The sequence below is a fragment of the Phocoena sinus genome, chromosome 7, assembly GCF_008692025.1.
Source record: "Phocoena sinus isolate mPhoSin1 chromosome 7, mPhoSin1.pri, whole genome shotgun sequence".
NCBI classification, from domain to species: domain Eukaryota; kingdom Metazoa; phylum Chordata; class Mammalia; order Artiodactyla; family Phocoenidae; genus Phocoena; species Phocoena sinus.
In genome coordinates this window covers 103,614,086-103,639,874 of record NC_045769.1, presented here as the reverse complement: position 1 = coordinate 103,639,874, position 25,789 = coordinate 103,614,086, and the positions used below count along the sequence as shown (strand labels likewise).

At 48.0% G+C, this 25,789-nt stretch overlaps 1 protein-coding gene across 1 annotated transcript in view; it reads right to left on the bottom strand.

Moving 5' to 3' along the window:
- Positions 1–7,615: 7,615 nt before the first annotated feature.
- STEAP3 (STEAP3 metalloreductase) overlaps positions 7,616–25,789 on the bottom strand; it is a 42,887-nt gene continuing 24,713 nt past the window's right edge. Inside the window, 4 exon segments of the mRNA XM_032637868.1 lie at positions 7,616–10,178; positions 10,180–10,287; positions 18,577–18,741; positions 24,000–24,527. Of these exon segments, the coding sequence (XP_032493759.1) occupies positions 10,005–10,178; positions 10,180–10,287; positions 18,577–18,741; positions 24,000–24,527 (975 nt within the window). The 3' untranslated portion in view covers positions 7,616–10,004.

Sequence of the window (25,789 nt, the reverse complement as noted above, 5' to 3'; positions counted from 1 at the left end):
GTTGCAGCATGTGGGATCTTTTTAGTTGCAGCATGTGGGATCTAGTTCCCTGACCAGGGATCGAACCCAGGCCTCCTGCATTGGGAGCACAGACTCTTAGCCACTGGACCACCAAGGAGGTCCCTAGGTTGTGTTTTCTTAAAAATCCATGAATCTCTCCCTCATTGCATTTCACCTAAACCTTCACTGTTCTTGACAGTGCTCTTAGGTTTGAAGTTTTCCATGCTCTGTTGAAAATAAAATCAGTTCCTTTGGGAAGAGATTAAGAGCTACCTATTTTATAGCCTGCTTCTCCACCCAGGCAAAATCTCTGAGCCAGGGCTCTAGAGCTGCAGGTGGGGATGTTGACAAGCTTCTCTTTGATCATACCCCTTCTCTAGGAGCTGAGCGATCACTGGAATGTGATGGCGGCAGCCTGAAGTCCCTTTGTCTTTTCTCTCCTGGCATGAAGCCACCCACCTCATCAGTTGGGGCAAGGGCAGTTGGGCCCCAGTGTTCTCAGCATGCCACAACCAAGGTACAACCTCTATTCTATAAGTGGGGGCTGAACAGAAGAAGGGAGCTCCCACCTCTCAACAACACTTGCTTGGAATTAGCCTCAGCAATAGGCAGCTGGGGATAGGATGAGAAACACTGAAGTTCCTTCAACTGAGCTTGAGGAGAGGGAGCCCTGTGTCCTTGGCTGCAGGAGTCTGGAGTCTTTGCCTCACTGAGCTGGGAGAGGGAGGGAGGGAGTGGTCTTCGTTCAAGGACTGCACATTCTTGCCTTTCTTACCAATTTTGGGGGGAAGGTTTTCTTAAACATATGCTTCTCCATTTGCTATTTGCCTTTAGGACCATTTCCAGAGGCTTTACATGCTTGTTTAAATAATTTTCACAATTTCACTGGGGAGTGGGAGCTTCTCACACTGATGCTGGAAGTTGATCTCCTTCCTTTTTCAAGGATAGTTTTACTGGATTTAGGATTCTTGGTTGACTGTCTTTATCTTCCAGCAATTTAAATATATCATCTTTCTGCCTTCTTGCCTCCATGGTTATCTCAGTAAGGTCAGGCTTCCATAACAAATACCATAGACTGGGTGGCATAAACAATAGAAACTAATTTTCTCATAGTTCTGGAGGCTGGAAAGTCCAAGATCAAAGTCCAGTCTGGTCATTTTCTATCTCTTTATTGATACTATTTGGTGAGATACAATTCTCATGCTTTCTTTTAGTTATTTAGACATAGTTTCCCATTAAAAGAGAGTTAGCTATTAAAGAATAGCTAAATTCTCTTATTATAATTTGTAGATTCTTTGGGGTTTCCAGTATATGCAATTATATTATCGGTAAATTATGACAGTTTTGTGTCTTCCTTTCATGTTCTGTATACCATTTATTTCTTTTATTATTTTCTTCTTTTGCACTGGCTAGTACCTCTGGTACAATCTTAAATAGGAGTGGTGATAGCGGACATCCTTACTTCTGATTTTAAGTGAACTGCTACTAACATTTCACTATTAAGAATGATATTTGCTATAAGTTTTTAATAGATTACATTTATCAGGTTAAGAAAGTTCCCTTCTATTACTATTTTGTTAAGAAATTTAAAAATTAAATCATGAATAGGTATTGAATTTTATCTTTTTCTGTATCTATTGAGATGATAAAAATTTTAATGCAGTGAATGATATTTATAGAATTTATATTAAACTATACTTGTATTCCTGGAAAAAGTCAAACTTAGTCATGATGTATGACCTTTTTATATATCACAAGGTTAAGTTTGCTAATATTTTCATTTAGGAGTTTTGCATTTATGTTTAGGAGTGAGACTGACCTATAATTTTTCTTTCTTATATAATTCTTGTCTCTTTTTATTATTACTCATTCCCTCTTAGAATAAGTTGGGGAGTAGTTTATCTTTTTATAATATTTGGGAGGGTTTATATAAGATGGAATTATTTGTTCCTTGAAAGTTTAGTAGAATTTTGCTGATAAATCATCTGGGCCTTGGGTTTCTTGAGGGGGTTTTTTGGTGGGAAAATTTTAAACTACTGATATGAATTCTTTAATGACTTTAGGAATATTCAGACTTTCTTCTTTTGGTAAGTTATATTTTGTCCATTCTAAGTTGTCCAATTTAATCACATAAACTCTGTAGTATTCTTTTATCATCTCTTAAATTTCTGTTTCATTTATAGTTTTGTCTTTTTATACTTAAAATTATTCCTTTGAGGCTTTTCTGTTTTTTTTTTTTCCATGACCAGCCTCATCAGAGATTTATCTGTTTGATTAGTTTTATCAAAAAATCAACATTTGGCTTTGTCAGTCCTTTTTTTTTTTTTGCGGTATGCGGGCCTCTCACTGTTGTGGCCTCTCCCGTCGCGGAGCACAGGCTCTGGATGCGCAGGCCCAGCGGCCATGGCTCATGGGCCCAGCCGCTCTGCAGCATGCGGGATCTTCCCGGACCAGGGCGCGAACCCGTGTCCCCTGCATCGGCAGGCGGACTCTCAACCACTGCGCCACCAGGGAAGCCCTGTCAGTCCTTTTTAATGATCTTTGTTTTCTATTTCACCAGTTTCAGCTCTTATATGTAGTATATTTCTCTTTTTACTTTTTCTGGGTTGGATTCTTAGTGCATTATTTCCTATTGAGATTATTGATTTCCTTCTAAGTAATATTTTTTGCTGCATCTTCAAATTTTTGGTATGGAGATATTTAATTACCATTTAGTTTTAAATTTTTGAAAAATTTCCATTATAATTTCCTCTTTGATTAATGATTTATTTAGAAATGTAATTTCAAAATGTGTGGGTATTTAAAATATAGCCTTTATTCTTGATTTCTAACTTTTTTGCACAGTGTTTAGAGAATGTAGTCTATATGATATTTATTCTTTGAAATTTATTGAGATTTGCTCAGGTTTAATATGTTTTCAATTTGTTTTCTTGAGGGGAATATAAGTTCCCTATTTTTTATATGAAGCTTGTTGTGTTGTACACACACGTACACACATAATTTTTTGTATGATGATGGATTTGTCCACAGTGTTTTTCTTCTTTATGATTTTGAAGCTATATTATTAAATGCATACATTTATAAAATATTTAATTCTTCCTTTTATCATTCCATAGTGACTCTTTCTATCCCTAATAATGTCCTTTGTCATAAAGTATACTTTATGTGATTATAACCTATCTACCTCAACTTTCATTTAGTTTGCTTTTGTCTAACATCTTTTATTATACCTTTATCTTTACCTAAAGATAAAAATAAATAGCATATAACTATATTGAAAATCCAATCTAGTCATCTCTATCTTTTAATTCAAGGGTTTAATTCATTTATATTTATTGTGATTATTGATATATATGTGGATTTGTTTCTAACACCTACTTTTTGATTTCAACATGTCCTGCCTTTTCTATGCTATTTTTCTCTTTTCTTCATTTTCAAGAATTGTTTGTTTGCTTTCTTATTTCATTTTTCCCCTCCTAAGGTTTTGGATGTTATATTTTTAGCTTTTTAGTGATTTCCCCTGACATTTTTCCAGGCTTATTGAACAAAATCTAAATTAGTCCATAATTTCCCCCTGCTCCCAAATACAAGGGTCTCAGAACATTTTAACTCAATCCTTTACTCAATCAACTTACACGTCATTGTTATCTGTCTTTTAGTGTGCCCTTAAAAAAAAAACTACATAAATAAACATTATTATAATTCAAATAGATAAGGCTTATTTATATTTACCTTCACAGTCACCATGTCTTTACTCACCATACCTTCTTGCTTTTCAGATTCCCCCTTTAGGATCATTTTCCTTCTACATGAAGTATACTTTTTAGAAGTTCTTTAGGTAAGAACTATTGGTAAACTCTCTAAATTTTTGTATTTTTCCTTCTTTCTTGAAAATCAGTTTTTCTAGATTTACAATTTTAAGTTGACAATTATTCCCTCTCTGTACTTTCAAGATATTAGATTGCTATTTTCTGATTTCCATTAATTTGTTAAGAAGTCTGTTATAATTTCACAATTTAAAATAATCTGTCATTCTTCTCTGGCTGCTTTTAAGGGCTTCTTAGTGTGTCTAAGTGTGGTTTTATTTTTAAAGTTTGCTTTCCTGCTTGGTGGTATGCATTGTTTTTTCTGGTTTTTTGGATTTCAGTCTTTATTACCTTTGGAAAATCCTTAGCCTTTATTTTTTAAAATTTGCCTCTCCTCCATTCTTTCTTTCTGGAGCTCCAGTTATTTTCATGTTAATCTTTTTATTTTAACCTCTGTCTTTTAAACCTTTTATATTTTTTAATCCATTTGTCTTTTTTTTGCAATCTGGGTAATTTCTTCAGCTCCGTTTTAGAATTCATTAATTTTCTTTAGTCTGTTGTTAAATCTCTCAAATTAGATTTGTTTCCAACAGTTTTTCATTTCTGAAGGTTCTATTTTTCATCATGCCTTGTCCTTTCATAGTGTCTCATTGCTTACTTATTTTCATGACTCTACTTTTTAATTCCTTAGATATTTAGTATATCATTATTCTATTTTGATAATTCTTTTCCTTGGAGCTGTGTTTCTGCTGATTCTCCCCTGTGGTTTGTGGATCTTAGATACTGAGTTCCTATTTGGTTAATCTGAACTGAGTTTGCTGTTCTCCAGAAAGGACTTAAATTTGCTTCTGCCAGGAGCCACGGAGAGCATTGTTTTGTTCATTTATTTGCATGTGCATGTGTATTCCCATTTATTTTCTGCCTGGTGATTTCTCTTGAAATCACCTGAGAGTTCAGCAGTGTATTAAAAAGTATGTTTTGTTTTGTTTTTTTGTCCAGGAACTACTTGCTTTATAACAGATAGACTCTTCAGGAAGTTAAGCCCTAATAAATTCTTTAGTTGGGGAAAAGTTTCAACTGTTGGGTAAAATTAGATTTTCAAGAGTAGGCTCTTCATATGATGGATATTATAGAAATAAGCTAGGTTTCTGGTCCAATAAATAAAATCAACACTCAATAAACAAGGGGTTGATTATTCACTTTATGGGAGAATTAGCAGTGGAAGCTTTTGGTTGCCAGGTACATCAAAGGTTCCATTTACGACTGTTCATTTCTGAACAGAGAAAGCAAAAATGAAGCCAAAGCATTTTGAGTAACTATTGGAGATCAAAGTGAACTAAGATAAACTGTCTGGAACTATTACAGAAATTGGTGGGGGAAAATAGAATTTAACTGAACAAAAATTCTACTTTGCACACTCTCCAAGAAACACAATTAGTATGTTTCATCTTAGACAAAAACTGTTCTAAACAAGGTGTTTTGTTTTAGGTTAATCTTACCATGTTTCTCTGGTCAGGTCCTCTTTCACTTTCTCCAACAATTACTTTTAAACTTCTCCTCCCTCTTCAACCCTCAGGGCCAAAACAACTTCCTTCCCTGTCACTCTCAACAGATGGCATTGACTACTTTTCTACAAAGGGTATAGACATCATCAGAGGAGAACTTCCACACCTTACATCACCAGGAGTAAATCCTTCCCTCATTGGCCCCTATTCTTTTCTCCTAATTTTAAAAGACAAGCTGGCACTCCTCGCTAAAGCCACATGTTCTCTGGACCTCATCTCTTCCCATACCTTCTAGGACTTTGATCTCTCTCTGTCTCTCTCTCTCTCATCTTCAACCACTCCAGGTCATCTTGTTCTTTTCCAGAAACATTTAAAACAGGTTCAGGTCAGAACCATGGGAAACAAATAATCAGCTCTCCTTCTAACCCCCTATATCTACAATCCTCTCTTCCCCCACTTCACAGCCAAATCTCAAAAGAGTATCTAGAACTAGCCTCCATTTCCTTACTTCTCACTCATTCCCAATCTTGATTTTATCCCCAACATTCCATTGAAATTCTTACCCTAAAGTTTCCATATTTCAAATTCTGTGGACATTTACTGGTCTTCACCCTACTTGACTTCTCCATAGGATTCAACACTGTTTCACACACTCACGTGAGCGCACACACACTCTCTTACACTTCTTTAGCCTTTATTTAAAATGTCATTTATAAAGAGGGTCAACAGTGTTTAGTTGAATATCGTTGTATTTCTCTCAATACCAACTTATTTATTGTAAGTTTATTACTTATAATAATTACTACTCATTATTAGTATTATATGCATGTTAGTGTAAATTAGATTTTGGATTTATTTATACTTTATATTTGAATCAAGACCTTATATTGATTAAAAAAAACTACACACATAAGTAGGTTATATTATTTCTGAATTTCGTCTTAGGTTAGTAGAAAGGAATTTTCAACATATATGTTAGAAAAAGTTGGTGCTAGTCTGGTGGGATTGAGAGTTTCTGCTCTAGTGATGCCAACTTCCTCTTTCTAAAGAGATCCAGGGCAGGTGGGCTTCTGTACTTCCAAGGGTCCCCCTTCATCGCTTTTGAAACAGATTCAGCTTTTCAAGTAGCTGAATGATAATTCTTCTCTTTAACTAATATGAGTTATTTTGGTTGCTCTTTAGTTCTTATGTGAACTACCAAAATAATGGATACTTTTTCATTGATTTTATCATTTCTTTTTAAACTTAACTCTCCCAGCATTATGCGTGGGAGGATGCAGAGTAGAAAAACAAACCTTCAAGCACAAGATTTGTTTTTTTCTTTTTGAAAATTATTTGTTGTGTTTTTCTGGCCATGTTTCTTATTTTGGAAAACTCTTTTCATGGGCTCAAAATGGCAAAGCCATCTTTTGGTTATTGTTCCCAAGAAATGGTTTTTAGTCACTAGACTGCTTTCTGAATGTAGGTTTCCTTCTTATTTCCCAGTACAGTACGACATTTCTGGTTGCTTCAGTAGAAAAGCAACTGACTGCATGACAGGTGGGTGTTCTGTGAAGAGTTCCTGTTTTCCTGGTGGACCCAGGGCTGATGTGTGGGTCTACCTGGAGGCATCCTACATGGAGCACACAGAGTGCAAGGCTGTGGCTCTGGTGGAGTGTCTTCTCCCTCTGCCTTTAAGAGAACAAGGGGCTTGCAGCAGCAGCAGTAGTATACAGAGGCATATCTCACCAGGGCAGCCAGGGAACCAGAGTCCAGAGGAAGCTTAATGGGGCAGAGATGCACTGGTCTGTGGGCCATAGACTATAGCACAGCAGAGACAAAGGAAGCTGTCTAAGCCCTTGTTACTCTGTCTGAGGATCAATACCATGTGTGTAACCTGGGAACTTATTAGAGATGCACAGTCTCTGGGCCTCATCCCTGACCCATGAATCCAAACCTGTGTTTGAACAAGATCTTATGCAACTCCTGTGCCCGTGATAGTTCGAGAGGCACTGCTGCTCTAACCTACATTAAAGCCACAGCCTTCAGATCACAGCACAGACACTACTGCTCCCTCCAGGAAGCCTTCCTGGTACTCCTTTCACATATCCTGGCACTTCGTCACCTGGATCTCGTCCATATCCTTACTGGCCTTGTCTCTGCAGGTCTGCATGTCCCTTCCTCAGAGGTGAGCTCTAGCCCAGATCATTCTGTGCTCCCTTTGCACGCTGCCTGACTCAGAGCAAACTCCAATCAGAAGGCTCACCAGGCCAACAAACGAATGAATGGGCAGGTGATCAGTGCAACAGAAATAAAAGCCTGAAATTCACGGGAAGTTAGGTGTTTATTTTTGCTGCTTCTCCGACAAGCTCTACAAGGTAAAAACAAAATACACAAACAGTTCCAATAGCATAGATTTTAAACGTTCAACCTCAGACCATGGCATTTAGGGTTTCCAGAGCACTTTGGTTCAGGCACTTTTGTACCCAGAGGCACATAGAATTTCCCAGGCTGTAAGGGAGTGACTTGCTCTCATGGGGGTGCTGTTGCCAGCTGCCTGATGAGGTAGGGGACAGCAGCAGACACCAGGTCAAGGCCAAGCACACAGCCCACCCTGCCTCTCATGAGCTGACTGTACAGTTTGGGGGTGGCCAGGTCCTCTGCTGCACCTGTCCCCTCCTGAGGAGCACCTGCGGCAGCGGGTGAGCGGGGAAGGGAAGGGAGCACATTAAACTTGGCTCTGTGTCAGCATCTTTGGTATAAGGAAACATCCTGGGCCTGGGGAGGGCCAGAGAAAAAGGGCAGCCAATACTGACCGGGGTTGATATCCTTGGTGGATCCCAGCTGCCCATGTTCTCCCTGCTTCCTATCAGCAGGAAATCGATGAGCCCCCATTTTGTCAAGCAAATGCTGACATGTCTGCTTTGCCCGCCTCCTTTCCAGCAAGCCTCTCTGAGGCCAAGGCTGCCACTCCATCAGGGCCCCACCTGGGAGGCAAGCTTGTGCCGCTCAGCCTTTGAGCTGCAGATGGAACACATCTGCAGGAAGCAGGCAGCTTTGCCTGCACTGCCTCGCCTCCATCAGTCACTGGCCCAATGAGATATGCTTGCACTTGGCTCTTTTCCCTTTTCGCTAAAGGACCCTAATGTGCTTCACAGCCATGAGCTCTTGGGTCAGCTTTTGCCAGCTGACTCTATTCCATCCTAAGATGCCCTCTGGCCCAGGAGACCTAAGAATATAAGCGTGACCAACACCCCATCCTGGGTACGTCTCACTGATGTCCTCCATCAGGGCCGCGCCCCTCTGTGTTCAAAGATGACACATCATCCTGATTCTGCCATGGGCTGGGGGCTCAGACCGAGAACAGCTGATTCTCTCTACAGGTGGAAATAAAAAACAGTTTCAGTATGAATCAGTCAGGGATGGCATGTGATTCAAGGATACAACGTCCTGCAGGCCTCTTGTGCTTCGGAGCAGCAGTGTTTCAAATTTGTGGCTTTGGAGGAAAAGACCCTTCCAGCTATTTTGAAACATAACCCTGCATTGGGAGGAACTTTGAGCCAGTGTGGTTTTCAGGGTGCTTGGAAGGCAGGCTCTCTGCCCGGTAGCAGCAGAAGGTATTTGAAGAGGTCCCAGTGTCCTTCCACAGAACCAGTTCAGTGAGGACAATCCATCCTTCAGCCCTTTGGATGGAGTCCCAAGGGGGGCGGGGCTGTCACGTTCAGCGCTCTGGGTCTTGTTTTCCCCTCCCCCTGAACCAACTTTTAAAGGGTCTGCTCTAGGCCTTCCTGGGAGACATTCAAACTAATGATTTACAAGGTGAGAAGGCACAGCGGTTTAAAGAACGGGCATCACCAACTTAAAGGAAGGAAAGAAATTACACTTGTTCTCAAGACAGGGTTCATTAGTGGTTCTGGCAAGGAGGTGACTTCAAACACTCCCACAGGAGGATCATTGCAGCTGCCGTGGTGACTTCTGACTTTCAGAAAAAGATCTCCCAGCTCCGGGGAGAATTAGGGGGGAGCACGCTCAGGTCCAATCCCTCCCCCTTCCGATCCCCCAACCTTGGCAAAGGATGGACCTTCAGGCGGGCACCCAGGACAGACACAGGCTCACCCCCAGTGCCCGCAATCCCGCCTGGCCTCCTGCTGCAGCCAAAGAAGGGAGCTGCAACCCCCTGCTCACTGGTGACATCGTCAGCCCTGTGCACCCAAATTGGGCTCCAGGCAGAGCTCCTGTCTGTCCTGCCACCATTGGAGCCCCAGTTCTGCAAAAGCCTTGGGAAAGTAGCAAAAAGGGGCAGGCGGGGGAGGTGCACAAGTGGATGGAAGCCACCAAAGTGCAAGCCTCTCACTGCCTTTTCTGTGCAAAAAGTCTGTGCATCTCTCTGTAAATGTCACAGTAGTATGAGCTGCTGTTCTCCTAACATCTGACACTTGCTTTTAAATCTACAGGTTGAAATCTCAGGGACTCAACTTTTAGCTAAGTAAGTATAATTGCAAATCCTGTTATATATATGAAATACATATGGACATACATATCACACACAGGTGTGGTCATTCTGAATATTACCACACACGTCCCAGGAATTCAGACCTCAACCCACCCATCCGTGTGTAATCCTGGTGTCCTACATGATCACAGGCGAGAAGTCCTGAGAGACTCTGGGCGCTGTCCTGCCTGTGTCTGGCTTCCGGAGCTGGGTGCAGGCACCTCACACGTGGCTTGTCTTCTGGGCCAGGGCGCAGCCCACTGGCAGCGTGAACTTGACGGCGCCATCCTTCTCCCAGCCCCTCCGGATCTTGGAGAGTCTGCGGCTGAAGCAGGGCAGGAGAAACAGGCCTTTGGCCAGGATGACAACACAGGGCACCAGCAGGGTTAGTGTGAAAGGTGGGGGGCAGGTAGAACTTGTAGCGACTCTCCTCGAAGGCGCGGGTCCAGCCGTAGGTGAGCGTGTGCAGGGTGCTCAGCACTAGGCCCACAAAGCCCAGAGTGGACTGCCGGAGAAAAGAAGGCTAGAATGAGGGTCAGGGTGGGGACGGACACAGCCATCCTACCAATGGCTCGTCTGCTTATTTGGCAGAGGGGAAGGAAGGAGGGCAGCTTTAGTAGGGCTCTGTGTTCAAATCCCAGCCCCGTCACTCACTCTCTGGGTGATCTTATTACTGTCTAAACTCTCTGAGCCTCAGTTTCCCCAAGAGAACAATGCTCATACGTCAAAGTATATAAGGAGTCATTGATTCATAAGGATTCTAGTAAAATAACAATGCTTGGGGGACTTCCCTGGTGGTGGCAGAATCCGCCTGCCAATGCAGGGAACACGGGTTCGAGCCCTGGTCCGGGAGGATGCCACGGAGCAACTGAGGCCTGTGTGCCACAACTACTAAGGCCCTCGTACCACAACTACTGAGCCCGCGTGTCTAGAGCCCATGCTCCGCAACAAGAGAAGCCACCACAATGAGAAGCCCGTGCACCTCAACGAAGAGTAGCCCCCGCTCGCCGCAACTAGAGAAAGCCCGCACGCAGCAACAAAGACCCAGCAGCAAGAGAGACCCAACGCAGGCCAAAAATAAATAAATAAATAAATTTATTAAAAAACAGAAACAAAAAATCCAATGCTTTCCCCAAACTGTATTATTCATAACTCTGGTGGCTGCCAGAGGACTTAAGATGTAATTAAATTTAAAGAAGTTTAAAAACATGTTACTAGTTTTGTGTATCTTTTCATGTGTACAGAGTAATGTGTCGGCCAGCATATCAAAATCATAATTTCACAGATAATATTTGGCACAAGATACGGCCAGGGTAAAAAGTGAGTAGATCTTAAGTTGGTTTAAAGATAAGCACAAAGGAAAAATTTACTTGGCACATGGATCTGGCACCAATAGTGAAGGTGACTCACAAGGGCTTGCAGGCTAGTTGTCCTGACACTGTATATCAAGCCCACAGTATCACAAGATGCTTTCTGTGGGTGCTGGTCCCTCACCTCCTGCCCATGCTCTGAGCTATGAACGCCCCAGGTACAAACCCCGCCAGGGTTACTCTCCTGTCGCGGAAGGAGATTAGTGATGCTGGGGAGATCAAGACCATCACAGATCCAAATGGAAATGGTCCAAGCCGTCGTGTGGCAGAGCATCTTGCCCCTTGAGCCAGGTGTGGGCTTTTGTGGGTCACTTCCAGCCATGAGCAGCTCCTTGTCACCCCATGTGCTATACAATCATGACTTTCTATGGGAAGTGTGAGTGTGAAAAATAGCCAGGAAGTGATGATCTGTAACTCTAGCCTCTGGGAATCTTTTGCACGTAGGGTTTCTTGCAACTACAAATGATGCCTTCCGGATTCTACTGTTGGTGCTAGTCTCAACTGACACTGTGACCCTCGGCAAGTTGCTTAATTAGCCTCAGTGAGAAGGAAGTGATTACAAAAGTAAAGTCAGAATTGTAGGGAAAGTGCTGTATAGATGCAGCATTCTCCAGCCCCCAGACCTGGCAGGCAGCGGTGCAGAGCAGAGGGCAGCCAGGGTTAGGACCTCGTGGAGGGTCGAGAGGAGGGGCACAGGGCACCGAGAGATTCCGGGCGGGAGAGACCTGTGTTTATTACACAAGGAATGAAGATAGCAGTGACCCATCAAGCGATGAACACATCTGCATTTTCTCCAACGAGACACTGCAAGGGTTTAATTGAAACGTGGCAGCATGACGATACCTCGGGGTGCTCTTTACGGGTTGGTTTTGAGCTTTCCACAGAGGAACTGTAATCAGGCCTCCTGGATTTCCTTCCAGCCCAGCTTGTCAGCATCAATCCAGGGGCTTGGCTGAGGGACACTGTCTTGTTGGCACTCCCCCCAGACACGGCTCTAAGTGGGTCTGATTCTGCTACCATGTCTCATTCTCACTCCTCCCTAGCATGGGGGGTGCTTACACCTTCTCCAGTATAAACACCAGGGTGGTGAACCTCAGTAAGTGGAAGGACATGGTTCAGAAGAATTGTTTGTAATGCTTTTACTAAAAATAGTAATGGCTATACCTACAAGTTCGTAGACAGGGGCACAAGTATAACATTTTTGACCCTAAACAAAATACTAGCTGCTAAGAGATCCCAGTCTCTATCCTTCCTAGCCGCCATCTCTGGTTCTCTTTGGCTTTGTGACCACTTAAAGGATATGTTTATTACATCCTTAACAACTTCCTGGCTCAGCACAGCCTGTTGGGAAAGGCCATGGTTGGCTCTATGCTCCTATCCACGGCTACTTCACGTGTCATGTGCAAACGGTCAGCCCCCAAACGGAAGCCTCTTTGACTGTGAGTCACGTGTAACCAAATCCTTGTCACCTCCAGACGCGTCTATCAAGATTCCAAATCTCGTAGCAACTTCTGAACCACACCAACTTTTTCTAAGTTCTGATCTATTGAAAATGAAGACTGGGGTTAAAAAAGTCCCCAGCATTGAGAAAATATTGGGGATTAATATCCAGACTGTATAGAGAACTCTTAAAGTCAACAACAACAGAAACAAACAACCCAACTCAAAAATAGGCAAAGGACTTGCATAGAAATTTCTCCAAAGAAGATATACGAATGGCCAATAAACACATGAAGAGATGCTCAACATCGCTCGTCGTTAGGGAAATGCAAATCAAAATCACTTCACACCCAGTAGGATGGCTACTATTAAGAAAACAAGAAAACCAGTGTTGGCGCAGATGTGGAGAAATTAAAACCCTTATGCACTGCTAGTGGGGATGTTAGAAGGGCGCAGCTACTATGGAAAATGGTAATGGAGGATCCTCAGTGAATTAAAAATACAATCACCATGTGCTCCAGCAATCCCACTTCTGGCATACACCCCAAATAACTGAAAGCAGGGTCTTGAAGAGTTATTTATACACCCATGTTCACAGCAGCATTATTCATAATAGCTCAAATGTAGAAGCAACCCCAGTGTCCCCTGACAGATAGATAAGCAAAATGTAGTATCTCTATACAATGGAATACTATTCAGCCTTAAATAAGAATAAATTTCTGTCACATGCTACAATATGGATGAACTTTGAGGGCATCATGCTAAGTGACATAGGCCAGTCACAAAAAGACAAGTACTGGATAATTCCACTTATATAAGGTGCCTGTAGGAGGCAGTAAACATCCCTGGGCCAGAATGTAGAATGGTAACTGCCAGAGGCTGGGAGAGGAGAGCAATGGGGAGTTAGTGTTTAACGGGGACAGCATTTCAGTTCTGCAAGACGAAAAGAGCTCTGGAGATAGATGGTGGTGATGATTGCACGACAAAGTGAATATACTTAATATTACTGAACCGCACACTTCAAAACGGTTAAGGGGATAACTTTTGTTATGTTACTTTACCACAATAAAAAAAAAATTGGGGGGCTTCCCTGGTGGCGCAGTGGTTGAGAGTCCGCCTGCCGATGCAGGGGACACGGGTTCGTGCCCCGGTCCGGGAAGATCCCACGTGCCGCGGAGCGGCTGGGCCCGTGAGCCATGGCCGCTGAGCCTGCGCGTCCGGAGCCTGTGCTCCGCAACGGGAGAGGCCACAATGAGAGGCCCGTGTACTGCAAAAAAAAAAAAAAAATTGGGGGAAGGAAAGGCCCCAGCATTGACCATCAGGAATAAATCTTGAACTAGCCTGACAACAACCTTGTTATTCCCCCACCAGCTTCCAAGTCCCAAACTGTTGCTCCCCTCACTCAGGCGAATTTACTGGGCTTTGCTGAGGATGGCTGGGACGTGCCTTTTTACCCCTGAGAGTTTAGCGGCCTGAGGCGTGGTTTTCAAATCTGGCTACGTGGTAAAATCATCTGGGGAGCACGGGAAAAATCTTAATGCCCAGGCGCCGGTCCCAGAAAATCGGATTAAATTGGATAGGGATTGGAGCTCAGGTGTGGTAGCTTTTATAAGCTCAGAGATGATGCTGACATGCAGACAGGACTAAGAACCACTAATTTAGGAGACTCTTATCACCTGAACCCTTCTAACTTCAGGTTCAGAAGTCTTCAAGGTCCCTCTGCCCAGGCTATTTGATTGGGGTGGACCCGGTCCTTTCTGTTTCTCAGACAAAGACCCATCGAGGGCCTGAACGGGCTCACACTCTGCATCGTGAAGCTCTCCCAGATGCTGCAGCAGTGAGAAGCCACCCAGGCCTGGGAACTGAGTCCTGGTGGCCCCAGAAAGGCCTTAGCACCTCCCTCAGTGACATGCCCTGGGGCTCCAGTGTTTGGCCCATGTTCACCACTGTCCCCTGCCCTAATCTGGAGAGTGATGGATTGTGCTGGGCAAACAAGACCTGCCCTGGGAGAGTATGAAGACCTTCTCCTGCCCATATAACCTCTTCCCTTTGCCATCCAGAATCCCATGGTGATTCCAGATGGCAGGAGGCCCCAAAGACCAGCCAGTAACAAAGGGCCTTCTGACTTTCCAATCCCAATGGGAAGCCTGGATGAGTCCAGCAAGTTTGTTTCCCTAAAACTCTCTCTCCTTGGGAACAATTTAAAAAATCCCAGAACAGTCAAAGGAAGCCAAAAGAAAGGGAGGCATCCTCACGGGGCAATTAATAACGCCCACTACAAGCTAGGGCCATTTTATTATATGTAAGCTTGTTAGCAAAACAGAAGCAGCCAGGTTGTTGGTGGCTGCTGGTGGTGATCCATTACCGCGGCAGGAAGGGGCTTTGGACAATTGCTCACAAAGCTGGGGTCAGAACAGGGCTCTGTTATTATCTCAGGCAGGTGGCAGGAGTGGGCAAGGCCACAGGAAGCTCCTCTAACGATGGGGCAGAACCAAGGTGCTAAGAGCCAAACACTAATTTCTCTGTCCAGCGGAGCTGCACCGACCTGGGTAGTTGGCAATCTAAGAATGTTTAACTGGCTTAATTAGGAGCAGTTAGCACAGCCGAAACCAAACCAAAACAGTAGGAACAAAAACACCCAGACAAACAAAACCCCAAATTAAAAACTTCGAAAACAGCCTCAGGAACAAAAGGATACACGTAAGCACAAGTCACGTCTGTGGAACCCACGCCCTGTTTTGATGGCTTTTTAGCTCAATAAATCATTACAGACCCAGGGGTCAGGCCAGGCCCACTGAGAACCACGGTGTCTCCACAGCCACTTTCTAAGCCCTGGTGACCTGTCGCAGTCATTCGTGGCTGGGAAAGGAAATGGGGTCCAGGTAGTTCCTTGTTCTAAAGCAGCGCTCACCTTACAGGAGAAGGTTGCAGCTCACCTCAAAACCTGTACAGCCACTATTGGGTGCACGTATACATGTCCTCAGCACAAATCCTCCCAGTGACTACAGGAGGTGGATACAGACGAGTCAGGATGCAGGTGCTTGGAGACGCTAAGGAGCTGTCTAGTGGTGCAGGGCTGGTAAGTGGTGGTCTTGGGACTGAAACCCAGGTCTGCTGGCTCCATAGCCTGCGTCCCCCACCCCAGAGATTGTCACATACTGCATCACGTGCACTTAAGTCACCCAAGGAGCCTATAAAAATAGACTCCAGAGCCGACCCCGGGCATCTGAGTCCACAGGTCAAGGGTAGTCCTGGGTATCTGCATTTCTCCAAGAGCTCCGTGACTTCAAACTTTTCGATGGCGGCTCACATTAAGAATCACATTTTCATTACTGCCCAGTACACAATGAAGTATGCCCACATATGTATATATAACTACTGAATTGATACAACTGAAAAATGTCTATGCTTAGAACATGTAAAGAACTCTGACATTTTGGAGACGTTCTACTCTATTTCATGTTTAAAAAGCTTGTCGTGGGCTTCCCTGGTGGCGCAGTGGTTGGGAGTCCGCCTGCCGATGCAGGGGACACGGGTTCGTGCCCCGGTCCGGGAAGATCCCACGTGCCGTGGAGCGGCTGGGCCCGTGAGCCATGGCCGCTGAGCCTGCGCGTCCGGAACCTGTGGCTCCGCAACGGGAGAGGCCACAACAGTGAGAGGCCCGCGTATCGCAAAAAAAGCTTGTTGTGGTCCCCAAAATTGATTTCATAACCCACCAACAAGTGTCAACTGCAGTTGCAAACACTGCCCCAGACCATTCTGCGGCTCTGGGTGGGAGTCTCTTGCCTGTCTCTTGCTGCCTCCTACTGACTCAGAAATGGGTGGCTTAGTCAGAGGTCATGGAAATGTGGCTACATGCCCCGAGAATCACAGCAAATTGCGTTGTATTTTTCTTTTACGCATAATCTTGCACAGTGACTCACAACACATCTGTAGGGAACTAACTCCATTTTACAAGAGTGTAAAGTGAGGCTCGGGAGCGCACGTGATCTGCTAATGGTTACAGAGCTGGGATGTGCCGGCTCCTCCTCTGTATCAGCACTCCAGGGAGATAGAGCATTTGTGGACAGAATGTGGGCATTTGATTACCTCACGTAAAACCCTGTCTTTCTACCCATCTCTCGGCTTTCCACCCCCCTCTTCTTGCAGCAGCATAAGGACTTTCCTATTTGTATTTCGACTCTTCAGTATGTAAAGTAGAACAGCTGCTGAGTCCCGGTCAGCTTTTGCTAACAAAACCAAATTCCCCGGCTTTCTCTGGCAGCTGGAGCTGGAGCTTGTAATCTACAGCTGCTTAAGGGAGCAACTTTCCGGTGAGGGGAGCGAACTGCAGTCTGTTTTAGTTGTGGATAAACTCTGCACCCCAGCATACTCCAGGCAGGAACACGAAAATCCCAGATTTGGGGGTGCGACACGTGAGGATTAGTGGCAGATAAAATTCTTTCTTCCCCCTTTTGCCGGCATGTGTCAGGCCTGAGCACACCTCCAGAGACCTTCCGAGACGAGCAGAGCCAGTGAGATTCAGAAACAGACACACTTAAAAAAAACCCCAAAAAACCCACAACTCTGTTTTGTTCTAGGGTACGCATGCATCCCCAATGAGGGATAATTAATTTGGATTACATGAGAGCGCTGCCCTGTTGGTGTCCCTCTTGGAATCCCATACTGTGTCCTTGCTGCACAGAGACGATATGGGACAGAGTTTTTGTTGACATCGGGGGTGGGTGTGATATCTGTTCCCTGCCCTGATACCATATGGATGGCAGAACCCAGTATTAGTCAGCACCCATCAATGGAGGGGATGAGTTAACCTGCCAGCACCTGGGGGCTGAGCACGTGCTCTGTGTGGAGAACAGTGGGAGATGCCAAAGGAATGTAAAAAATGTCCCTGCCTCAGTGGTCCTTATAATTAAAGCGTGGCTCTACCTGTCTCGTTGCCTCTTGCATCCCAGGTCTAGCAGGACGCTGGGCATGCAGTATGTGTTCAATAAACACTGAATGAATAAATGCATGAAGAACCTTCGCCACTAGTAGCATCTTCCAAAGTGTGTTCTGTGGAGTGTAGACAGTGAAAGAAAAACGGGGGTGGGGGGAGGACGCCAACACTGAAATAAGTCTGCTTAACAAGGTTTGCTTCCTTGTGCATTGTGACTTGTGAAAGTGCGTTGTGACTCGCTGAGCGGGAAGCAAATCTTTTCCCAGATTTATTTTATTTTTTTTATTTTTTGCGGTACGCGGGGCTCTCACTGTCGCGGCCTCTCCCGTTGAGGAGCACAGGCTCCGGACGCGCAGGCTCAGCGGCCATGGCTCACGGGCCCAGCCGCTCCGCGGCATGTGGGAGCCTCCCGGACCGGGGCACGAACCCGTGTCCCCTGCATCGGCAGGCGGACTCTCAACCACTGCGCCACCAGGGAAGCCCTCCCAGATTTGTTTGACTCTACATGTCCTTTTTAATATGAATGGTGTCCTTTGGGAAATGCTGTGTTTTATTTCCTATAAACTGAAGGTCCTAATCTCACCTCCCATCCACTCTGCATGAATCAAGAGGTTAAAGGAAACAACAGGGCCGGGTTCAGCTGAGGGTGCTGGCTGGGCGGTTCGGCTCACCCAAGGGCTCACTGACTGCCCAGACAGATCAGTGACACGTCCAGTGACTACGTATTATGGGATTTTGTTTGGGAAGCCCAAGAATTGTAGATACTGGGAATGTGTAGTCCAGGGTTCAGCCTTCTGCTGTCTGAATTTTACACATGCCTAAATCTGGCATCTCCCGGTGTCACGAGGATGAGCTCATCCCAGGCAGCCCCTTTATCAGGAGACTTGGGTGAGCCTGCCAGGCTTGGGGAGGCCCGGGCACCTGAGTGAGCGGTTCTGCTGCACAGATTACGAAAGCCCAGGCGGCGCGTGGGTGGGAAGGTGCTTGCACCGGAGAGGCAGGGCCAGGGCCACGCTGAGGCTCACCAGCAGAGACAGAACTACTTTACCTGAACAAAGCTGAACTCCCTCCAGTTGAGTGAGTTTGAGATGGATGGCAGTGAGGTGACAGCCAGCAGAGACAGCGTGCCGAGGGCCAGCACTCCCAGGGACAGGTAGATCTCCATCCGCCAGACTTCCTTCTCGATCCAGAGGTGACTTTTATTGGTCAAGACCTGGTGTGGATGGAAAGGAAACCATGAACACTGTGGCCAAGGTCGATGCCCTGGGATTTGGGCGAGCAAGGAATTTAGGACGGGAAAAACGCAGTAACGACCAACATTCCCAATTTCCACTCCGTGTAACGTGTGTCTGCCTCTGTTTTAAGCACTTCTCAGGTATCAGCTCACCTGAGCCTTACAGCAACCCCGTGAGGCAGATGTCACTATTGTACCCATTTTCCAGATGAGGGAAATGACGCACAGAGATCAAGTAACCTTTCCATGGTCACACACAGCTTAGGAGATGGCAGAGCTGAGATCAGGACCCAGGCAGCTGGCTCGGAAGAAGAGGCTCCTCCCTCCCCACGGCTTTCACAAATCTGTCTGGGGCCAGTCGACCAGAACAGTCACAATCCAAGAGTAAGGAGCCAGAGAATCTGACAAGACATAAAGAACCTTCAAATATGACCATCTCACAAGGTTTTCTGGTGCCCAAATCCCCAGCAGGAAGGAGGCGCTCTCTTAATTCAGAATCCCTTCAGCCAGACAGGCTGCTGCCTCTGCTGACTACCTTCAGCCTGTCTCAGCCTGGATCCTTGGTCCCCCAAGCTGCTCCCGTCACTGGCTCATATTCCAGACACACATACACCAAACCCCTCAATATTTCCTAACTAGCCCCCAGCTCCCATCTTCCCACCCAGTTGCCCATTTCTGTCTGAGGAATGTAGCTTTGAGTCAACCACTGCCAGGCAATAGAGTCCAACATCCATTCGCCAAGCAGGCCCATGAGCACTTATGAAGCACCTAGCACACAGTAGGTGCTTCACAAGCACCTACTGTGTGCTAGGCCCTGGGCTGCAGAGAGCAAAGATACCTGCCCTCACAGAGTTCTGGAATCCGCCAGTGAGCCCCAGGCACGCACCAATGGGGGAGCCCCTGCAGGCCCAGAGGTTTCTACCCCCTCCCTCCCCACTCAGAGACCCCTTGCACCTCAGCCCCACCTTTCCCCCCCAGCCTGGCCAATGCTCACTCGTACCGTGCACACGAGGAAAAGCTTTTATCAAGATCCTTCTGTCAGAACCATCATTTCCGAACTAGACCACATTGCAGAGTTCCTGGACGTCAAGATGTTTTCTGAGAAACACCAGGAAACGCTGCTGCTTCAATTCTACCCGCACAACAAGGAACAGCATTTCCATTAGGATACGTGACTAGGCTTTAGTCGGTAGGTCTCTGCTTTGCAAAACAGAGTGACTCATACAGGTTTTTGAGAAACTATTTCAGCGGGAAAAAAATAACCCAAGTGCAGTTAGAAGTTATAATATTAAAAATGAATCTAGTGGTCTGAGCAAAAATGGTTGAAAGGCTTATGAGAGAACGTTGAAAGGAACTGAGAAAATGCCAGCCACTGGGTACTTTTCCTGCAATTTGAGAGAAACGAGGGCCTCTGTTCTATTTCAGGGCAGGCTGGCTCTCACTGGTGCCTTTAAGCCACAAAAGGACCAGGAGTCTCACCCTGACCATGAGTCCTGTGAGACTCTGGGCAGCTCCATCTCTGGGCCTCCGTTTCTCCACTGACAGAGCTGGAAGAGGTCACGTCTAAAATCCTGTGATTTCGCTGTGTGCCAGGCGAACGTCAGCACTAACGAGAAAGGCGGGGCCGACGGTACCTGCAGGGGGCAGGGGGGTCTCCCACGTAACTGAGCCCAGAGAAGGCTAACTCGTACCTTCCCTGCACTAACGACGGCCGCTCAGTGGGTCATCCCCGAGTTGTAAGTTGTTTGTTCTTCAGATATACTTCATTAGTCGCTCCTTTCTGCATTTTGGTAAGATCAGGAAGTTAATGTCCCAAGTCAGAGCTTGGACGATTACACACACCACATCTGCTTGCAAAATGTCTCGTCTTTTCCTCTAATATTTCCATTCAGCCGCGACACTGGGAAGGGGTGGGATGAGGAACCTGCATAAGTACCTGGCTCCCGGCCACCTTCGGTAGCCTGTGGGAGTCTCACCCAACTGACTGAACTACAGTGCTGTTCCCAGGGCTCCCCAGCGACCAGCGTCACAGACGGCAAACTGGGACGTGGGTGAAACAGCTCTCCACTCCCCTACTGATGCTCTCATGTTCAGAGCTAATCAAGCTGGCCGCCTCGAGCACGACCAGGACAGTGCTCGTCAACAAGAGATGGAACGCTGCCATCCCCGTGTGGGGTTTCCTTTCCCTGTAGGTTGCAAGCTCGAAGCTGAAGGGCCCAAGGGCAGGAGGCTCAGATGTGAGATTTAGACGGTTCTCTCTGACAGCCTGGACTAGATTTGGGGTGACAGGGCGGAGAACACAGTGTGTGGGTAAAACACTTTCTTTCATCTTTATCTTGATTTCGGATTTTGATCTTGACGTGTGTTTCCAAGGCACCACTGATGTGCGTTTTGGCTGCCCGCCCCTCTTCTGGGCTGCTCTGCTCTGGTAATCCCTCCCCCCCATTTCCACGCCCCTCCCTGACAAGCCGCATCAGCCCTGGCTCTGCCCTCCAGAACTCTGCAGAACAAGGTTCAGCCCCTTTGCCTGACAGGCCTTGCTGTCTGTCTCTGATCCTGTCCTGTGGGAGTGATGGTTGCCTGGCAACCTCCACGGGGGCCTGCAGCCTTACAGGGCTTTGGAACTCAGGGAAAATTACCTCACACGGGCCCCAATGTGCCCTGGTATTTGCATCATGGCAAAACGATATTAACGTGATATCAAGGAAAGCCTTGGCAGGGTGGAGAATTTGGAGAATGGCAGTCAGAGGGTGGGCAGGGGGAGGAGAGGGCAGGGGTTTTGCCTTGCGCTCTAGTGGGGAGGGGGCATTACCTTCTTCCCCATCCACTGCCTGAAACACCCGCCACCTCCTGGGCAGCAAACATTGTTCCAGTCTCCGAGGAGCCACGCAGAGCTTCCTGCCCAGCAGGCTGACTCTTCTTAGGAGTAAGAAAATATCATGAAAGAGCATCAAAAAACATCAGCACTGGGTGAGACCTCCATCTACACCAGGGCCCTGAGGACCAAAGAGGGGTTGTGACTTGCTTATTAAGGTCAAGATCTTTGTTCCAGTCAGTGATGCTGGAGGACAAGAGTCTAGGGCTCTGGCCTGCAGGCCTCCACGCCACCCCACGCCAGCTAAGGTGAGGGACAAGACTGTCTGATTTCATCCCGTGGCCTCAGGGCCCGGTAGAGTAGAACTCAGCGAATGAATGAGTTCTGGGATCATTCATTCAACTGTTAATTTGGACTTGTTTTCCCCGTAGAAAGCAGTACGGGCATGAACACGGATTTGGAGGAGATTGGCTGGACCTGGATCCCAGCTCAGCCACTTACTGGCTGAGTGACTTTGACCAAGTTACTTAAACTCTCTGTGCCTCAGGGTAGTACAGCACCTGCCTTATAGGGATAAGAGTTCAATGAATTCACACTGGGTATGTAAAGCTCTTAGATGGTACCTGGAACACACTAAGCGCTTTTTAAGCGTTAGTGACTATTATTTTTTCCCTTCCCCTCTCATTTCCAGCAGGTGTCTTGCTGCTTTGCCTGAAGTCTGGGGTTCCTCCTTTCTCTTATGAAAGCCCAAGCCTACAGATGGAATGGTGCCAGGTGTCCGTGGGTGGGGAATGACGAGGGCATTTGAGAAGCTGCCAGCAAGGAAGCAGGAACTAGAGTGAACAGGGGCTGAGGTCTGTGGAGCCTTGCCTCCTGGCTCTGCTCTGGGAAGTGGTCAGGCCTCCGAGGGGATGGCTGCATGGTGGGTGTACCTGGGGAGGGCCCAGCCTTCGTAAGATCCCTGCTTCCCAAGCAAGAACAAAACTGCAGCCGGAACCAGGGGTAGAAGAGAAGTGTCTCATTGGGTGCCTGAGTGTCCTGGAGTGGGTAGGACCCTCGCACCAGGCCAGAGGCTGAGGGCTAGAGGTGGAATTACGCAGGTTGGGGAAAATAAAGAAAGGCAGGGTTGCTTGCAGACCTGAGCTTGGGACTCAGAATCAGGCCCCGTGAGCTTGTAAACCCAGAGGAAGCATCTGGGGGGACTATTTCTGTGGGTACAGGTGCCAGGGGATGCTGCCTGTGATACCACCTGGCTTGACCCGAAGGCCCTCCACTCCCAGGAATCCTGCTGGCAAAATAGCACCCTATGGCTTTGCTAAATGAATAATTACTGTGCCCTTCCACCCCCTCAAAATACACATGCTGGGCTTCCCTGGTGGCGCAGTGGTTGGGAGTCTGCCTGCCGATGCAGGGGACAAGGGTTCGTGCCCCGGTCCGGGAAGATCCCACATGCCAGGGAGCGGCTGGGCCCGTGAGCCATGGCCGCTGAGCCTGCGCGTCCGGAGCCTGTGCTCCGCAACGGGAGAGGCCACAGCAGTGAGAGGCCCGCGTACCGAAAAACAAACAAACAAAAAAAAACCCCTACATGCTCCTGCAGCCTTTCCCGTCTCAGGGGATGGCAACTCCATCCCTCCAGGTGCTCAGGCTGAAAACCCAGAGTCGTCCTCCACCACCTCATGAATCCCGTGTCTATTACAGCAATTCTGTGTACCCTGGCTTCAGAATATGCCTTCAACACCTTCTTGCCTCTCTGCTGCTCCCAGCCCACTCCAAGCCTCTGTGGCCTCTCATCCGGGTTCCTGCACAGCCTCCTAACTGGTTTCCCAGCATGTGCGTTTGATCTTTGATTGTCTGTTCTCCACCTGGCAGCAGCGTGAGGCAGTTAAAACCCCAGACGGCGCATCACTCCTCTACTCAAAACCTTTGCTCGGCTTCAAGCCCAAGGCCCAAGCCCTTCCTCAGCCTTTAAGGCCTCTCTGGTGTGGCTTCCGCCTCCCAGGCCCCGCCCACCACCCCGTCCCCTGGCTCCACCAAGAGGGCCTCCTTGCCGATCCTCAAAGGTGCCAGACAGCTCCTGTCCTCCTGGCCTTCCGACCTGGGCTCACATGTCCCCCGCTCAGCCAGGCCTCTCTCACCACCCTTTAATACTGCACCCCCCACCCCCTGCTTGATCTTCCTCTTTAGCACTTAGCTACCTTCTACATACCCTCTGTAACTCACAGCTGCACTTTAAGTCTCCCTGGCTTGGGGGCAGAGCGCTTTTCACGTTCTATTCGCTGATACGCCAAACCTCGGACAGCAGGATGTGGGCGTGATCCAGTCCGGGCAGGATCGGCAGGCGACAACTGGCGGGCTGCACCCAGGGGCGCCCCCCGCCCCCGCCCCGGCGCTGTGATTGGCAGGAAGCAGGCGAGCACCGTACCTGCTTGACGGCCTGGTTGACCAGCTCGTAGCGGTGGGAGCGGCGCAGCGGCAGGCAGAAGCTGTAGAGCGCGTGCAGGGCGGCGCAGAAGAAGCTGAGCAGCCCCATCTGCTTGCGGTGCTGCAGCCAGTGGTCCAGCCAGTCGGGGAAGCGGCGGTACTTGGTGCCGCGGTGCAGCTGCAGGGCCGCCGCCACCACGCCGGGCAGGTACACCAGCGACAGCAGCACATAGGCCACGCAGGGTAGCGTCGTGTTGACCACGGACACGGGCAGCTGGTAGAACTTGTTCTTGCCCTCCTGCAGGTAGGGCTGCAGCACATCCCGGATGAAGTTGTAGGTGTAGAAGAAGACGAAGAGCCCCAGGGCCAGGAGAGCAGGCACCTTCCAGCCTGGGAGGAGGCGCAGGGGCATGGCCTCCACCTCCCGGGCCGAGGCCAGGGAACCCATGTCCACGGGGGTGAAGCCCATGGCCTGCGCCAGCTCCAAGACGGTGCGTTTGGCTTCTGGCTGGTCACTGCAGATGGGCACCTGCGGGGAGGAAGGTGGGGGGGGGGGGTTCAGGTGGGGTCCCTGGAGGGTTGAGCGGGGCCTTGGAGAGCATCTTGGCCAAGCTCCTCACGGAGCAGCTGAGGAAACTGAGGCCCAGCGATCTGCCAGGTAAGGGTATGGCTGGAGCACAAGGAGGCCCTGAATCCCAGCCCGGGGCCTTTCCTCGGCTCCCCGTGGGCTCCTAGTCTCTGGCCCAGCAATGCCCACTTCTCGAGGAAAACGGCCAACGCTCATCCAACAGTGAGCATCTCGCCCAGTTCACTGCCATCAGCATCCACAAGCAAAACGCCCATCTAGGCAGCCCCCGGGGGCCCTTGGAGTAGGTGCCTCAAAGGACTGTGGCCTGCCCTGGGGGTCATTCAGCAACTGGGCTTTGCATATGGCCCAGAAGGTGCAGCTGTGGCTGCAGCTCCATCCCTCAGTCCAGAAGTGTCCCCTTTGACCATGTCCTCTGGCCCCGTACAGCCCGCAGCCAACACACAAGGCCTTCCACAAGCCAGCCCCAGCCTTGTAGCCCGCTGCTCCCCTCCACAAGCCCCAACGCAGGCCCACTGGTGTCCTCTGATCCCTGAACACTCCATGGGTCTTCCTGACACCGCTGTGGTCAGGTAGTCTACCAACACTGACTCAGCACCCGCTATGTGCCAGGCGTTACACATGTGAACCCTCAGCCTCGTCATAAGCCTGCAAGTAGGTACTATTGTCCCCATTTGGGAACATCGTTTGGGAACACTGTTCCTCACCTCTGTGCCTCTGCAGGTTGTCCCCTCAGCTTGAAACGCCCTTCCTGTTCCCTGTGCCTGACATCGTAAGGTAGGGCAAAGGCCAAGGCTGATCTCGAAGTCTTCCCCAGCCAGCCTCTAGCTCTGCTCCCTCCCAGGCCCTGCTACCCTACACTCCCCCGCTGTTCCTTGCCTGTCCAAATGTAGGAGTCCCAAGATGCAGGCTGCATGGAGGGCCCTCCAGTCAGGGGTGGCTGGGTACCTGTGGGCTCCCCACAGCCTGGCATGGAGCTGGGCAGAGAAGGCATCTGAGCTGGACTCATTGGTGGAAGTTCTCAAACACATGTGGAGCCTGGCATGCTTCCCTGAGGCAAATACAGGTTGCCTCTTGGCATTAAAAACCACCTTGTCGGGCTTCCCTGGTGGCGCAGTGGTTGGGAGTCCGCCTGCCGATGCAGGGGACACGGGTTCGTGCCCCGGTCCGGGAAGATCCCCCGTGCCGCGGAGCGGCTGGACCCG